Genomic DNA, 18,136 nt, shown 5'->3' with positions numbered 1-18,136 from the left:
GTTGTCTTGCATCAATGTGGCATATTTGTGTCCAAACAAACAAAACATCATTTTTTAACTGCTTATTAGCTAAAAATTGATTTGAAAGAGTCCTGCAAATCACATTTTCTTAATAAATGCCACTCGTTTTTAGAGGCATACAATTATAAAAGTGCAATATGCAACTTAATGGAAATCATAACTGTTTAAAAAAAATAATTTGGACAATATTTTGATTTACAACAAAACTGAAGTTAAATTAAATAGTTAATTATAACTACTACTGTGCCATTTACAGTTAATATGTGTGTGTGTATTAAATATCTGTAAATTTATATGTTAATGGAGTTATACAACCAAATACATGTAACAAATTGTAAGAAAGGATTTATGATAGGGTGGGGCATGAACAAAAATAAAAAGTGGGTATTATTTACCGAAGGAGCTGGGATTAAAAGAAAGTCTAAATAAATAATAAGTATTATTTTTTCTTTATACTTTGTTGTATTATTTTAAAATGTTCAAAATAAAGTCATACACTATATTACAGTAATGTACAGTCTGGTAAAATTGTATTACGTATTTGTTTGTCTTATCAAATTTTTATACCTGAGGTCATTATTATCTTGTCAACTGTATTTGTCAGCAGCTCCCCTATGATACTATGCACTGGTTAAGCAAAGATTTAATCCCTGCAAAGAAGTTAAATGGGTTTCTGCTCTTTATTTAAGAAGTTTGTAGTCTGACATGCAGCACTTGGTTAAGAATTCACCCGGAAGAGACCATTATTCTGTATGGCAGAGAATATAATGAAGTTTCACCGTGGGCTCTGTATTCATGCCCCATAGTCTAAGACACCTACTGACCGCCAATGTGCAAGACGTAGGAGGTTACCCTGAGGTTAGAACAGAACACAATTCTATGGTTGTCCGCATCACAACATGTAGTCAGTAAATATTCCTCTAACAGCCAATGTCTCAAGACAGTAGAGGATAAAAGCACTTTTCTGTTCCTGGAATTTTGATGTGTCATCAATAATAGAGAAAAGATTGGTGCAGAAGTGAGAGGGCAATAAAAAGGGGTCAAGCTGCAGGAAGAAGTTCATGATGAGGGCAGGAGTGAGGGGAAGATTAAATGTTGTTTGAGCTCTGAATACAGATGGTTTCATTCTGTGGTGGTGATTTTTGCACACTTCCACAATTTCGACAGCTAAATACAGAAACGCTGTCGCTCCACTGGAGTTACTGAATGCGTACTAGCAGAAGAAAAATGCCGTGAACCAGGGCTAAGTCAGTGGATATATTAATGGCTCATATTGTGAGCAATAATTTGCTTCACTAGTTTTATTTACAGTAATGCAATAAATACAGATTAGATGGCAAAGTGAAATGTCATTAGTCTAAACCTATTAATCTTTTGAATCAACTAGAAACAAAACCAAAACACTTTTGCAAGTTCAATGTTTTAAAGTGTTAATATCTTCATAGGAAAGACTATAAGTAATCACTGCGTGCATTGCTCCCTCTCCACCACTCCAGGATCTACCACAATTTCTGTGTTGATTATATTTGTTGGGAGTGATGAGCTCAGGGTCTACATGCCAAACTCTAACTGCTGCAAAAAAAGAATGACAATGTGATGTGAAACTGATTCAAAAGGAAAAGCTGCTGAAAAATCTTTCGCTTATTAGAGAAAATTTCCTCAAGAAAATTAACATCGGAACAGCTGGGATCTAAAATAAAGCAAATACAGATGTTTTATTAGTTGCAGTCATATATTGAATACTTAATTCAGTTGTTTCATGATTGAATTAAGATTAAAATTCAAAATCATGCCATCATGTTGGCACTTCAAAGTAGTTATTTCTCTGATAGAGGAAAATATCTGCAAAATATCAGATGGATACAGTACTTATGAATCAGAGGTAAGTTAATCTTTCTTGGAGGGAAACAATAATAGCTTTTACAACAAGAGCTGAGCATTTCAGAGGTACTGTGTGCACTTTTGTACAAAACTGAAAATGGCTGTTTTATGGTAGAAAAAGATTGGTCACTAATAAGGATTTACTATAAATGCAAACCAGATGTATGTATCACCATATCAAGAACTGTAAAACACTGAAATGATTTCTCTTTAGAGTCAAATGTAAATAATATATTATAGATAATTCAGTATATTTTTTTTCATAGGAATTACACAGTGTGGAATGATCATATCCCACTAGAAATATGTACAGTTAGTTTCAACTCTCCAAAAATGCAAAAGTTTTCTGATTATCTGCTTCTGTCATCCAGCAGGCTGTGAAATGCCTACACCGAGTTCAAAGTTGTGACTAGTTTAAATGCAACAAATGTTGTATCACCACAGCTAAAAAGAGGCCACGGGTGGTTCATGTAACAACAGGGAACCACACAAATAAATAAAGAGGGAGATTTTTCTTTCTCTTCAGTTACTGGCAGAGTGTTGGGCTGTCCAAGAAGCCTGAAAACCATTTTTTATCATTCACATTGTCATACATACATTTATACATACATATTACATAGGCTGCTTTTGGACCTCGTAGCTGTGTAGGGACAAAAAGACATGGTTTGCCAGAAAACAGTCAAATATATGCAATCGGCAGCAGGGAAGGTGCACAGTATTTGTTTTTCAGGAAAAGGTGGTGATCTGCTACTGTCGGCAGTTTGGTGAGGTTACATATCTTTGGTCAGCAGTGGATGCGAAATAACTGATAACATGTGCGATTACATTAACTGCCATAAAGCTGAGTTCTGCTGTGTAACCATATATGGTCCATGTTACACAGTCAGCTCGTGCTCTCCTCTTCATAAGTAATCCACAAGAGCCATTGTCGGTAAACAGTACCTGCAAACTGTTCCCACTGAAGCAAAGAAGAGGGATTCTTTGAATAAGACACAGATCAAATCCTTTAAGTGTTTTGGATTCTCCACTTTGATACTGATGCCTCTCACCCCAGCTGACATCTGCAGTGAGTGGATTCTTGGCACACACCATTTTTCCCCTCATAACAGCTGTCTTCAAATAAACCAACAAAAATGTCCCTTCTTCACTTTCCACAGTTGGCAAAAACAACAAGTGCCTATTTTAGGCAAGGTCCAGCCAGTCTATTCTTCCCAGCTGCCACAGGACCAGAGGGCCTCCAGGGGGTACTGACTCTGGACCACCATGGAGCGGAGTGACCCTGGTAGAGAGCGCTAGCTTTGTCGGCGATAGGTCGACTGTTTGTGGGCCACCCGGGAACATGAAGCACAGCATGTTGTCTTGTAGTAATCATACACGCAGAGGCGAGCCTGGACCACCACATTGCAGTTGAAGTATTTGTCTCTGCAGTTCTCATCTGAATACAAAATAAGAGTTGATAATATAATTCAATAAAGATATGGCAGTGGAGCCACAGAGTTTCAGGGAAACTGGGAGGACATTCCCTTTATTATGCTCACAATGTGTTGATGCCAAAAATCATCAATAAATATTCATTCAGGTCAATCGTATAAAAAGTTGACTGACCTATCTGAGGTATGCAGGGCCCTGGGTTGCAGTCCTCCTTCTCTTCTGGTTTCAACTGCACATCGCAGCCCTCACTGGACAGCATGTCATCAGACAGACAGCGCACCTCTCTCACACGGAAACCTCCTTCACATGTTTTGGAGCACTTGAAGGGCAAGAGTCAGTGACAGTAATCATTCTCATATGCTTGCCCTAAAGTCAGTGAGGATATCACAGCGACTATTCTAAACATTCCGATCAAAATTTGATCAATTATTTCAATTAAATTTCTAATAGGGAAAATGGGATAATCTGGTTTTGAGGTGTCAGATGTAAAAAGGTGATGCTAGGCACCAATCCGAGTTTAGTGGGCTGCTTGGGTACTGTCAGTTAAATCTGACCAGTCAAAATCCTGAAAAGAAAGGTTCAAGGGAAATTGTGCTATTGATGTACTTTAATTAGTATTAATTAAACTTTACATTTATTTTAATGTCAAAAACACCAGGACACATTTTAGAGGGTTTAAATACAACTGTTACATATTAAATGGCAACAAAAATGGTACATAGCAAATAAAGATTTATAAGCTACTTATTTATAAGTATATAAGTATTTAAATATTTATAACCTACTTATTACCTATTAATCAGGAGACTCATCAGCTAGCTCTCACAGATAGTTAGCTCTCGGAATGGGAAAGGGGCTATAACCTGCAATCTTTTTAATGAACAGCAGGGAGCGACTCCTCTGCTTTAAAAAGTCAGATAGCATAAAAGTCATAAGAAAATAATTTATAAACTCAAAAAAAATCCTGATGAGTTTGCAATCTCACGGGCAAGTTTCAAGAAATTTTAATAAGGCTTGACGTTCATTACTATTTAGAGTAAAATAAATGACAAAAATAGGATTGGCTTTAGAGCAGGGCTATGTGTGATTGGCAAGTCGCTGCTATTGGCTATGAAGTCTCCACAGAGACAGATCTACCAGTTGTGATATGCGGTTAAAAAAGTACCTAAGGCTTCAAAACAAAGTGCCCACAAACCAATGAGTGACATCACAGTGCCTACACCACTTTTATGTACAACTCAAGCAACCATGTACAATAGATTTAAAGTGATTTCTTCAGCAAGAACTATCCAAAATATCAGTCGTTTTAAGCACTGTGAGGATTCTAAGCATCTAAACTGTGATAGAGGGTTTTATGTCTTACTCACAGCACTCCAGTCAGTGTGGTACCACTTTGCTCCACAGGCCTTGAGGCTACAGCTCTGCTGCCTGAGAGGTTTGTCCAGGGATGAGCACTCATACGGTGGCATGACAGTGAATCCTTCATTTGACTTCATCAAACACACCACTGACCTCTGCTGGGTGCCGGTGCCACACTCTGCAGAGCACTATGTTCAGTTAAACACAAAAACAAGAAAGAAAAACCCATGTGACATATTAATGTAAAGTCCTACATATTTGACAACTTCCCCGTACGTACAATGTAACCTCCAGTTGCGCTCATACCTGGCTCCAGGGTCCTGTGAACCACTCAATTCGATTCTCACAGGGACCGTTGTTGCAGACCTGAGAGTCTGCGGGCCGTTCGCTGCCACATCCTTCCAGAGGGAGACTGCTGATTTGGTTGGTCAGGCAGAGAACTCCCCGTGTTCGTACACCCATGCCACATTCAGCTGAGCACTGTGGAGCAAAAAGTGTTAGAGTTTAGGTCAAATATTTGCACAAAGTAGAAACATAGGGTGAAAAATACATTAAAGAGGAACCACACAAGTCAAATGTGTGCAAAGGTGGTATGAGTTTGTGAGGAGGAAATGGAGAACCTAACTGTGCCCACTTTGAAACTTCATATCTTAGCTGGCTTTGTAGTTCGTATGTTTCAAATCTAGAGGAATCTAGGCAATGTTGCAAAATTAAAGTTATTCACTTTTCTCTTTTAGTCTTATTGTATTGCCGTAAAGTTAAATGGTATCATCACCGTAAAACAAAAAACACGTGCCCGGTTCTGTTGGATTCTCATGTCATCCACTGAGGTCTTCCTTTCCCTGCAAGAACTTAATATTTGTTCATGGCTAATCTGTTCTGCTGCTTACAAAAGTCATGCAATGTAACCTGAAAGCAGGAACAGCCTAAAGCACAGCCTATGATCGCGTGGCAACCACTGTCTTTATTGATTTTATTTTCTCATAGTTGTCCTCATAGGCATGAAAGTTTCTATCTGGCCTTACTCTTATGTTTCCCTGCCAAAATCATCAAAAGGTATCTATATCAGCTGGCCATCAAGAATAGCTACTTGAGTGATGAAGACAGACCTTCTGTATACAAAGACTCGCTCTGTTGTTAGAACTGAATGAAAGTTACTGTGTCTCCTGCTGACACTTACCCTGTTGCCCCACTCAGTGTAGAACCAGCTCTTGGCACAAGCTCCCATATCACAGTTCTCCGCATCATTGGGCCGCAGATTCATGTTGCACTCCTCATCAGGAACAAAGTCGCCCACATTGCTGACACAGTGTACCTCTCGTGACCTCTGACCCAGCCCACATGGCACAGAGCACTATGAAGATACATACTACATGGATAGTGTTGTACTATGGAGGTATGTATAGCTAAGGAGACTGTACCATTTTCTTTTCATGAGTGTGCTTATTTGCTCAATTTAGACATAAGATATAAGAGTAGAGAACAGGAGTACAGATTCAAGATAACTTTCATAACTTCAGGGTCTGTTCAGAAAAGTCTTGTACGTTAAATTAAGTCTGACTGCTGCCACTCACAGAAGTCCACTCTGAGCGAATCTGCCACTCACTGCAGATCTTTAGCTGGCAGGTACTGGCAGTTTCAGGCCGCTCCAGGTGTCGACAGCGGCTCGTGTGGACATTGAGGGTGCGGTTGGCGTAAACCTGGCGACACAAGACCTGCCGATGCTGCATGCCCAGACCGCAGGTTTTGCTGCACTCTGACCATTCTCCAATATCCCAGCTATTAAATAAAATGAAAAGCATTAGTGTCCAAAATGCGACATTCATTTGTTGTATTTTCTGTGATTTGTTCCTTTAGGGACCGAAACTGTACAAAATTAAGAGGATGTAAAAAACTTGGTTCACCTGCAAATCAGCAATTTCTATATTTTAAAACAACAGTTTAAAAAAAATTGTATGAATATTTCCACATGGATGGTAAAATTTAAAATACATTCTTCCTCGTCATCTCTCAGTGTGATCTGAAATGCCTGGATAGAAAATTTGCTTAATGGATTGAACCTTGGGGTGATATTTACAGCTTATAAAGCTATTAAGGCTTCATTGCGTACATGCATACTATTAAGTCAACTTGCATGTAGAATAAAAAAACACTTTTTAAATTTAGACATCTGCAATTTGCACTCTAGCAACAGAGGAGAAATTTCTCACAATGCTGGGCAGGGCTGCAGGTTGCAGGCCTCTTCCTGTGGACTTGGTCGGCTGCTGCTGTCACACAAAGAGTCCGATACCTGGACCTGAGTCAGCCGGTTGACACAGTGAAAGATGGAATATCTGAAACCTAAAAAGTGGAAATTTAGGCACTAACTCCTGAAACAAATTTTGATTGTGTTATATACCGTATGGGAAAATCTTTTGTGCAATTAAAAGTTCAGTAAAGTCATATTTTACTCAATGTCATAAAGACCAAATGATTAATGTTTTAGCAATGCAACTTTTGAGTTTTGAGTTTAGGTATAGTTTAACATGCACGTGGAGACACATAATTTTTACATAATTGATAACTGGATGTAACATAATTTTAATGCCATATAAATGCAGACTTGCATCACAAACAGATATATATATACATCAAAAAAACTGTAAAATCTCAAGCAAAATTTTTTCACTGTTTTGTTATTTTATTACTCTCTCTCAACTAAAAAGAAAAAAAAAAGCTCAACATAAACTTCTTTAACTGACCTTTACCACAGGAAGCACTGCACTCTGTAGCTCCAGTCAATTTCCAGTTGTATTCTCTCTCACGTCTGGGTGGCTGTACGGAGGGTACCTGGTTTTCAGTGGGAGGAGGCGAATATCTTCCACTGCCAGCTGAATTAAAGTTTTCCTGATGATTCTGCTGGTCGTATCCATCCTGTCCATTCACAGCATTCCCTAAGATGTGAAGTGTCATCAATTTTATATACTCTATGGATAGATATAGCTAGCTATATATAGGCCTGCAACGAACACCCACTTATTAATTTATCTAACAGTTATTTTCTCCACTGGTTGTTTGCTTGGTCGTTTGTACACAGTAGGAGGGGCCAAAAGTGGGTCTTATTTACCTCCTGGCCTGCGGCTTGGTTGCTGAGGGCTCACGAGCTTCTCAGATGGGAGAATGTACTCATAGTGAACACCAGGATTTGGCTGCTGGAAGATCATCTGAGTGACAGTAGATGAGACTTAGACAACAATTTCAAAACAGAACTGTAAGCCTTTCAACATTTGCACTTTCAAAATTTTACGCCGGTCAGGTCAGCAAAAAAATAAAGATAAATAAAAAAACAAGGAGACCCACCACCGTAACTTTCTTGGGGTTCAAGCTGATTTTTTTTACTCACATAAACATCCAGAATCTCATTTGTGGGGCCTTCAGCGAGAAAGGATTCCCCAGCTGTGCTACTGATTTCATTGGGTCGGCGGTAGGTGAACATGGTCCCTGCACCCTCATACTTTCCTGGCCGGTCAATTGCCCAGTTTCCGTTAATGATTGATCGCCCTGATCGGCTTCGCAAAGCTGGTAGACACAGAGAGACTGACAATCAAGACTGACAAAGACATGAGAAAAACATGTAACCAAAAAGCTCTTCTATATAATTATTGTTTAATATAAAACTATTCGGCATAATGGGATCTGTATTCTTTTTAAAAGTGGCTCAAACCCAAAAAGGTAATTACAGTAGCTAACTGAATAAAAGCTCTCACATGCACTTTCAGAGCAATGTCTTTTTCAAATGTGACAATCTGTTTGTGCTGGCAAATCTTTCATGCAAATCCTGTAACAAAATCTCCCAAGAGGTTTTTCCACTGATTTCATGGATTAAATACAAAAGGGCCATTAGAAAGACATTAGAAGTGTAACATTAGACAGGCTTGTAAAAGAGTGTTTGGACAACTAAAAGCACTATTAGAGATGCAGAGCGCAGAACAAAGGCCTATTGAAGGGAAAATCAGGGACGTGATGAGGATATAGTTGATGGCTCCTGCCTGATTCTAGTCTCGTTTGCATTTTAAAACATATGTTGCTCCCTGAAACTTTTTAATCTTTTTATCAATTCAATGCATAACACCTTCAGATCATTCCTCTTTATTTTATATTTATAAATGTGCCACAGATTTTCAAACTGAAAACATATCCACTTAGAACACACACATTTTTTCTTGCTATGTGTGAATGAAGAATGAAGAGTTTGTAAATGCTGTATAAGGTGCAGCAAAGTTTTTCATATAAATACTAGTATTTTTTGTCTGTACATAACTCTGTGTACTCGTGTATATAAATGGTCAGTTCAAATTAAACAAAGCTGAGCATACTTGGCATCTAAGTAGCTGGGGTTTGAAAGACAGCCACTGAATTCGTCGTCTTAATGTTTCCAGTTTTTTATTTTTTTTATTGAGTGGTGAAATTCCGCACTTTAATTAAAAACGACTGTGAGTCCTGAAGGGTAAGATCCTCTGATGAAAGCATGTTTATGCACTTTCCTCAGGGAAAGCAGTTGCGGGTGGGTGGATGGGGGGTGGTGGGGAGGACTAGGACTGCTCTCCTCTTCCTCTAAACCCAATGCTGAGTCAGGGCAAGGTTCTCATTAAACAATGTCTGACATTCCAACAGTCATTTCTGAATAAATAAGCCTCTACTGTCCCACTGTTGCACCTCAGTAAAAAGTCCAAATATCTATAAAGTGTATAAAAGGTTCCATTAAACAATGTTAAGACAGCAGTGGGTGGCGATATAGGCATAAGGCCAAAGAAATCCTAAAAAGCAAAATGCTGTTTAATAAAACAAATGTAACAAACAGCTCCTACCCGCTCAGGCTTATTTAGTGCTAATGTAACAAACATTTCTCACATTCATCATTTAATGATTTCTTTTCATGACTTTCTTTTCACTGGTGCCACACATGTAACACTACACATGGCAGATGGAGGTTTTCTGACGTATGTTCTGAGCTGCTGAAAGCAGAACTCTGCAGCAAACTGTGACTAATGAAACTGTAAACCAGGATGGAAACTAAAACGCTCTATTTGCTGCGAGACAGCTAAATTAGCAGTTACCAACGACAAGCACTCTTAGAGGCCTCTTATTTAAAGTATATGGCCAACATTCAAGCATTTCTATACTGTTCACACAGTTTTAGCAACTAATACCTAAAACCTCTTTTCTCAAGCAAACTAGCAGATGTCAAAATATTATTATAGCATGACTGATGTGCTGCTAAGAAATGATCTCTGTTATTTTTTTCCCAAACATAATTCATTTAGCTGTCACATATGCAATGAAATATAATGTGATGTGAACGGAAATATTTTTATATTTGGCATCTGCGTTTAAATAAAGAATATGCCCAGCACAGCATGGCAGAGAGTAAAGACTGACTAGGAGTAAGCACTGTGGAGGAAGATTTAAGGTCATTCAGGGCCACTGTAGTCAAAAGAACATTGTTATTTCCTTCTACAGTAATTTAACTCTCTTTGGCTCTATGAGGAGAGCACACGTCTCCACGATTCCACAAAGCCAGAGGAGGAGATACCAGCTGTAAGACTGTACAGAACATCAGGCTTCAGTGACAACAGGTATGGCACTGAAAGAACATGAAAGGAAGATGGAGTGCAGGGGAGTTACAACGCGACTTCAGGCACAACTGTGGTCAGGCTAATGCAGCTTAAAACACAGAGTGTATTTGTTGATATAGAGCATGGCTGAGATCCACTGAAGACTATGACTGATTTTAACTGCCTGAACGAATGCTGAACTAATAAAGAGTAACAAAAAAGTGGGAAAAAAGGGTGTAATTTTAATTCAGGTGTCTTAAATTACTTGTTAGTGCTCATAATGAAAACAGTGAAATGCTAAACCAGTTCTGTTGGCTAAAATGCTAAACTTAACTTATACATTCACCCAGCTGCAATACAGCAGCTAGAATAAAATTAAGGAAACCAGCCATGAGCAAGAAGACTCAACTGCACTAACTGGCTATTCTTCATCAGTACAGCCACAGCACAGTATCCTGTGAGTATGTTTACCACCCACCTAGGTAGTTTCTGCTCTTCACCATCTCAGTAACATTGATCTTGGTGGCTCCTTCTGGGATCTCCACTATCTTGTGATAGCCGATTTTGGATAAACTATGTTTGAACACTCCTGAAACCAGGGTACAGGTTGTGTTGTCACCTCCACACACGCCACACTTGTCCACCACCCTTCCTGATCCGAGATACTCATCGCATCCTAGACTCTGTGGGACAGAGACAAAAGTAATAAGGAGGTAATGAGATATAGTGATAATCTTTACTTAGTGAAACAGCAATAAAGTGTGCTAATCATAAAACATTTTGAGTGAAAAAAATAGGAATAACAGAGATTATGTAGAATAAACACAGATCATATAGATCAAAAATCTGCTAAATAAACACAATGAAGTCATTTACTTAACTATAACATAAGAAAGGCTAATTAGCATGATCATCGTTACTTTCCGGAAGGCATCGTTTTGGAATGACAGCCTCTGAATTGATGGCAAATTTCCTCTCGACAGTATGAAGTTTCTTCATCACACTGGTGGCAATAAATTACAGGATACTTGGTCACAGTAAAAATAGAACAGTTAACATCAGCAATCCATAAATTGAGTCAAACCGGCAGTAAAAGTCTGTCGCTGTGCAAACAGGTGGCCCAGAAGTTGCGCTACCGTACAGTCAGCTAAGCTTTAGATCTCACAGCACAAGCTTAAGTCCAGTACAACCACATTTACCAACATAACGGTAGGGAAAGAAATTGTGACACGAAAGAGCCACCTTCAAAACTCTAAATCAGATTACAACTTTCACCAGGCGTTAATGTAAATTCACAGATGCAGCTGATGCATTCCACTTGGTGTAACCCCAGCATACTCCACTCAGCATAAAAAACTGTTAAATATAACCCTCAACGAAGAAGACCAATACTGGTCGATTTCACTGCACCATTTCACATATGTTCCTGTAGTGAAATGATCTAAACAAAAATAAAGGAAGTATATAAGAAAAAAATAGGATCATCCCCATGGATTTTGCAGAAATAGATCACCATAAATCAGTTGCAGAACAGTGAAAATACAGAAATGCAGTGGAAAATGGAGAAACAGGTGGAGAAGGGTATAAGAAAGTGATGAAAAGAGAGAGAACGGAGAGGTGGAAGAAGAAATAGTGGCCATGGGTGGACTAAGGTAGTTGGGGTGAACTCAAAATGAAATTCTTGCTCTCTCCCACCCATAGCAGGCCAGTCAGCTCTTGGCCAAAGCATCAGCTGGGCCAAAGCAAACATGAAATGCCTTCTTCAACACAGGAAATAAGTGATGGGAGAAAAGAACAGCAAACTAAGAGTGCTGAAAAAAATTTAAATAAAACTCCCAAAAGCTTTGGTGGTCAGCATGGAATTATGTTGGAAACTCTGTATGAAAATCACTAAACATAACAGAATAACATTCAGAGAAGCACCGTTGCACTTTATGATCTCACTTTACAGATCGACAAATACAGAGCAATTCAAAAGCTACAATCTGGCTGTAACGAAATGCATAATATATGGTAAAAACACATCTGAGGACATTTAAACTGGCTACAGTACAGCATATCTACCATGGAAAACAAATTAAAATGGAGTCAAGTAGGGCTGTCTGTTTAAATGACTACCAATGAATGAATATCTCCTCTGCATCTCCATTTTCATCGTAAATCCCTTCAAACTAAAACAACACCATTATAGAAGCGAGGCAGCATTTGCCTGAAAAAGGGAATATAGTTCCTCTCATAAAACAGATGCTGACATGGTGAGAGGTTATCTGTGGACGTTTGGATGGGAAAATGTTTAAACCAAAACATGTTAATGTAGGAGTGGAGAATTTATTGACTTCAAATCTGAATAGTTAGTGTAATATGTTGTGACTGTGGATGTAAAAACAACCAGGATTTTCATTCTTCTGATATGAGGAAGGGCCAAGAGATTCTACACTCTGTACACATATTAGAAAGGTAAGGTCGATATCGATATCTCGATTTAAATCAAGTTTTTTTTGGTCTTGTAAGTTGTACAAAGCACTAACATTGCTCTGCATATTTTTCTGACAAACGTGAGTCCATCAAAATGATGTGAAGATGGTGACACTTTAATACATCTTTAACATCTATATATCACTAGCTGCTACAAGTTAAACTCGAACAGAAATCTCAGTGTGGCTGTTAAAAAAAAAGAGACAACTTTTAAACCTCACCCCAGTTTCTGAGAACACGTCAATGTTTTTTTCGCCTTCTCTCTGTGGGTGGTTTGTGCCATCTGTTGAGGAAAACCACCCTGTTTTTAGTGGAACTGTAACAGGATTTTGAAAATGTCGCTAAAGCCCACCTTCATCTGGAAATGGTTACATGTGTCAGGACAGTGGAGTCGACCTTAAGTTAACTCATGAACACTGAAAACAGCATCATCTTAAAGCAGATCCTGATGATATTTTCCCACGCAATGCAGCTGGGTGAAAGTCATCATATTGCAGAGTTTTCTGTAACAAACTGAATTCTACACAGTTTTGCCAAAGGCACTTGTCACTGGAGATATCGTCTACTCCCAGAAAACACAACAAGACATTTAGAATTAGACACAGATATCCTGAGAAGTGAGCTCTTATTGAACAGCAAGTCTGTCCTTAGTGGCCTATATTACAATGATGACAGTACTTCTCGCTGCAGCTTTAATATTTGAATACTGAAAAACAGTAGAGCAGAGACCTCAGGACCCACTGCTTAGTGTTGTGGTCATGACTGAAAATCCTAAAAAGATTTAATATAAATAAATAATAAAACACTAATAATGACGTCATGTAAATGCAGAGACATTAACCTCTCGAACCCAATAATCTATTGTACTCCTTTGCTTTAATGCTTTACTGCATAGCCAATACACGTCTTCTTCTTCAGGCTACTCATATATGACACTGTTTGTTCATTAAAAGTAGTATTATTGTTCATATTCCAACTTTATAACTTTGCTGTCATCAGATGATTATTTATGTTTTTAACAGGTCAAGACAATATATATAATTCTATTTTAGATTTGTTATTAGGTCGATTTTGTAGTTGAAGTATGTAAAATTGAAACGTTACAGTGTGTAAAATCTCACCACTAGATGTCAGTAGACTGCAGATTGCAGTCACCTAAGTTCTGTTTTCCCCTCTCAATTAAAGTGCATAATCCTAGCTATGGTGGCGTCTGTAGAGCTCTGTTTATCTGTACTGAGGGAAGGCTTTCAATCTGCTGTCAGCTGTCAATGTTGACACAGCTGGAAATTCAATACAGCCCCGACTTGTTTAAGGATTCCAATGCTCTTCAATTACACCTTTACCTTTATCTACGACGTTTCTACCTATCTAGTCACATACATATAGAGCCATTAGGCAGAACAATTCAATGAAATTCAGTTTTAATTATATAGTGCCAAATCACAACAACAACTGCCCCGAGGCACTGTATACTGTAAGGTTAACACCCTATTAACAGGGATAGCTCAGTAGGTAGGGGGGTGGCACCATGATCGGAAGGTCGGTGGTCCGAATCCACTGAATGGCTACCCTGAGATACCCCTGAGCAAGGTACCGTCCCTACACATTGCTGCCCACTGCTTCACTGAGTGAATGGGTTAAATGCAGAGAGGAAGTATACTTTCTTTCTTTCTATAATAATACAACAGTGATGTCCATCTCAGCCACTGATGGTGGGCAACGTGGCACATACCAGCACCCCTACCAGTGTATTTTTAATGGATTCATTCCAAGTTAATGAGAATGGATCAATTAATGCATCATTTTGTTGGAAGACATAATTAACAATGTACATTTATGAGTACAATATACTTTTTTTTTTATTAAACAAACCCAAAAAATGGCTTCCTGTGACTTAAAGTATTTCTTAAATAATTTTTATATTAATTATCTTATAATTATTGACCTAAAAAATTTTCAATTTTAAACAGCAACCACGTGATAACAGTGACTGTAGACCACCATAATCAGCTGCTTTTTCTAATATTCCAGTTTATCTAAACTCCCGTCAGTATACAGTACTGTATAGAGAGTATACGGGGCCAACAAGGGAGTATGTCCTGAGCTATAGTTTAGAGCAGGACATTACTAGATATATATTATTTTTGGATCTTTTTTGTACACTGTTTTAATTAACTTAACAACCAGAAGACTAAAAAACTGGTGACAGTCGAGACTTAAAAGGGTATACATCTATGTCTGTAACTGATTAATCCATACATATTTGCAGAATTTGAGAACCAAGATGAACATTTTGTAAAAAAAACAAAAAAAAAACAAAACAAAACAAAAAAAAACCCAGAAGCCAGTAGTGTAGCTAGATTAAAAATTCTCATTTTTGAACTACAGCAATAAAATTATTTTATGAAGTTAAATGTTAATAAATAATAATAATAATAATAATAATAATAATAATAATAATAATAATAATAATAATAATAATAATAATAATAATAATAATAAAAACACTATTTAAAATAATTACAGATAGAACAAATGTCCTGCTTATCCACCAGTAAGCTGCTAAACATTCTAGTCTACAATTTGGCACCAGGGTGATAATTTGCAGTGGATTTATCACCACACAGTGCTGTATCTTTGTTTCAACAACAACTTCCTAGAAATTAGGATGATAACAAGAAAAGAAAACCAGTGAATGGATTTGAATTATCTACAGTTTTGGCACAGAAAACCAAAATACAAAGTGAGCAAATCTGTACACTGTACTGCAGAGACACATTGTGCACTGTTAATGTAAAATAATGATTATTAAAGTTATTAAGAGTTTAAAAGAGTCAATATGCAAATCTGATGTCACATGCGCTCATATACACTACTCTTTATTGTTATTGTAACTAAAATCTTTATCAAAACATTGCAACTAAATTCTTATAAGTCTCTTAATTAGTTTAACATTATATTAAAAGGATATAAAGGGACAAAACAGTAAATGATTAACACAGTGCCCATGATCAGTTTGTTGCAACTTTGCTCTTACAGAGGCCAAGCAGCTGTAAGGGCAATACATGTTTAGAGGGAGCAAATGAATAAAATATCAGATTTGCGAAGAATGCAAAGAAATGATATTTTCTTCCTAACAGCAGCTGGCATAATTTTACAATTACCTTGCAATAATACTGCTTTTATCCATGCTGGAGGCCTGGTTTGTGGCTACACATTATGAATATAATCATGAATAAAAAGTTAATGCTCTGAATGATATCATCCTGAAATTAACAACAGTGCTAGATGTAGCTCATCTCTACTGTAGTAAATCAAGTTAGAAATGTCATGGCAAACAGACACTCCTTGGCAGAGGAACCTCTCAAAGCAGAAAAACACTGTAACTGCTGCAGAAACTAAATCTTTTGTGAGGTTTCGCCAGGCGGGGTTATTTGTGTTTTTGCACAACTGAATATGTGGCAAACTTTCAGTTTAACAGGGATGACTGCTCTTTGTGACACATGTCTGGAGCCTGACAACATATTTAAAGTAATTTAATCCTTGGTTGAAATGATGCTTACTTCTCAACATCATGATTTACTCACATGAAATTCATTCTTGACATTAACAGGCTCATAGAAGGCAGTGACCTACATCTTATTTCTTAGAAACTACCCAAACTACAAAGCTCCAAGCTTGGGAAAACAAAGGCACCAGCTTCTGCACATTGTCAGATGGTGTTTAGGGTGCTGAGACAGAATCATCTGCAGCTGACAGACACATCCAGTCCTGGGGTGACAGACTGACTTACAGCAGCACATGCTTGCGGCTAGACCACCGAGCTATGCTGCAACGTAGCATCCAGATGTGGGCAGCTGCACTATACCAACTAGGATCTAGGAGACTACATGAGGTCCATTGATGTGTTTTCAGTTTTAGGCTCAACATAACACAGTGATTTACATGTTATGCATTGCCAATAGAAATTTGCATATTTCAGCTTCAAAGACTTGTTTATTTGTTATGTCCAGATATAAGTAAATTCTGTCCAACTGTCTTACACAGATAGCATGGACACAGCTACTGCAAGTATGATATTTACGCCATTCCTCTTCAGAAAGTCAGCTTTCTTCTTTCTGTTTAATGATATGAATGCAGTAAAGCATTTTGACTTCAACAGTACATAAAAGGGTCGGCAGAAAGCACAGACAGCTGGCAGCAAGTTATAAGAAAAGAAAGCGAAAAAAACCCCTAAAGTGAGTAAAACTGAAGTTCCTTGAAATAGCAGTTGAGACTGGTTTCAAAAGCTAGCATTAAAATAATGATATGACAAATAATTTGTCACACTGTGTAGTCAGGCGGTACAAGACCCCTGTGCTCTGTTTTAGTGAGTAAAATTCTAGTGTTTTATTTGTTTTATTTGTACGATGCACACGCCTGTAGGACGCACCCATGGTCGATATATGTACTGTGTTATTGTTTTAAGTTATAGTGTTAGCTGATAACAGAGAACTCCACTTAAAAATATGCTTCCTCCAGGCTTGAAAAAAAAAATAAAACAAATAAAAAGAAATCAGAGCATCAAAAAACGAGGGTCATAAGCCAGAGGGTGACATAGTGGCTGTATCACATTGTTCTGCGGTTGGTTTTTTTTTATGGCAATTTGAGTTTAAAATGACAACTCTCAGGTCTGACTGTCTTACCCTGAATAACTCACATGTTGCTGGGCCAAACTCTGCAGAGAAAAAAATGTAATGGAGGTGGTTATGAATAAAAGGATGTTTTCTCAGTCTGGAGAGGCTGTGGTGGTTAAGCCCCCCCAAGTCTTAATCCACATGAATCCACACTGGATCCCCACCATAACCTTTTAACCTGTGTTTTGGCAGTTTTTCCCTCAGCTTTCCTATCAACCCCAAAAGAAAAGCAAAATAACAATACTGTGAGCCATGAACTGCTGTCTCCTTTTCTCTATTTTCATTATACCAAATATACCAAAGCAATATTACTAACACTTGTGTAAACAAAACTGACAAAAAAGTGGAGGTTTTAACTCTTTAACTGACAATGAATTAGACATCGTGCTTTCCACCAAGATGCTTCTCACAATAAAACTACTCTTACATAAAACTGCATCCTGTGATGGAATTAGTCCAGTACTATAAAACATATTTATGAGCATAAGGTTAAAGGAGCCTGTTTGGTGCACATGTTGGGCATTTCTACAGATTCACACATAGAAAGGTTGTAAAATTCTTTGGAAAATGGCCAATGAAGTGATCATGACTTGGTCAGCTGTGACGCTCAAGTTCATCTGGAAATTCAATACAGCCCTGACTTGGCTTCCAGGTTGAGGATACAGAGGCAGTATCATCCCAACGACAAAGAATTTACAG

At 37.9% G+C, this 18,136-nt stretch overlaps 1 protein-coding gene across 3 annotated transcripts in view; it reads right to left on the bottom strand.

The window, feature by feature from the left end:
• Positions 1-1,712: 1,712 nt before the first annotated feature.
• Positions 1,713-18,136, bottom strand: part of thsd4 (thrombospondin type 1 domain containing 4) — a 46,795-nt gene continuing 30,371 nt past the window's right edge. For all 3 annotated transcript variants that reach the window (XM_087847671.1, XM_087847677.1, XM_006780476.3), the window contains 11 exons: positions 10,765-10,969; positions 8,075-8,250; positions 7,799-7,895; positions 7,434-7,625; positions 6,903-7,032; positions 6,267-6,471; positions 5,873-6,046; positions 4,999-5,172; positions 4,701-4,880; positions 3,508-3,652; positions 1,713-3,337 (listed from right to left, as the gene is read on the bottom strand). In XM_087847671.1, the coding sequence (XP_087703797.1) occupies positions 3,195-3,337; positions 3,508-3,652; positions 4,701-4,880; positions 4,999-5,172; positions 5,873-6,046; positions 6,267-6,471; positions 6,903-7,032; positions 7,434-7,625; positions 7,799-7,895; positions 8,075-8,250; positions 10,765-10,969 (1,821 nt within the window). In that variant the 3' untranslated portion in view covers positions 1,713-3,194. The remainder of the gene's footprint in view (positions 3,338-3,507; positions 3,653-4,700; positions 4,881-4,998; positions 5,173-5,872; positions 6,047-6,266; positions 6,472-6,902; positions 7,033-7,433; positions 7,626-7,798; positions 7,896-8,074; positions 8,251-10,764; positions 10,970-18,136) is intronic.

The sequence above is a fragment of the Neolamprologus brichardi genome, chromosome 1 (assembly GCF_056152115.1).
Source record: "Neolamprologus brichardi isolate AB-2024 chromosome 1, ASM5615211v1, whole genome shotgun sequence".
Lineage (NCBI taxonomy): Eukaryota > Metazoa > Chordata > Actinopteri > Cichliformes > Cichlidae > Neolamprologus > Neolamprologus brichardi.
Note: the sequence above shows the minus strand (reverse complement) of the source record. Positions and strands in the feature narration are given on the sequence as shown.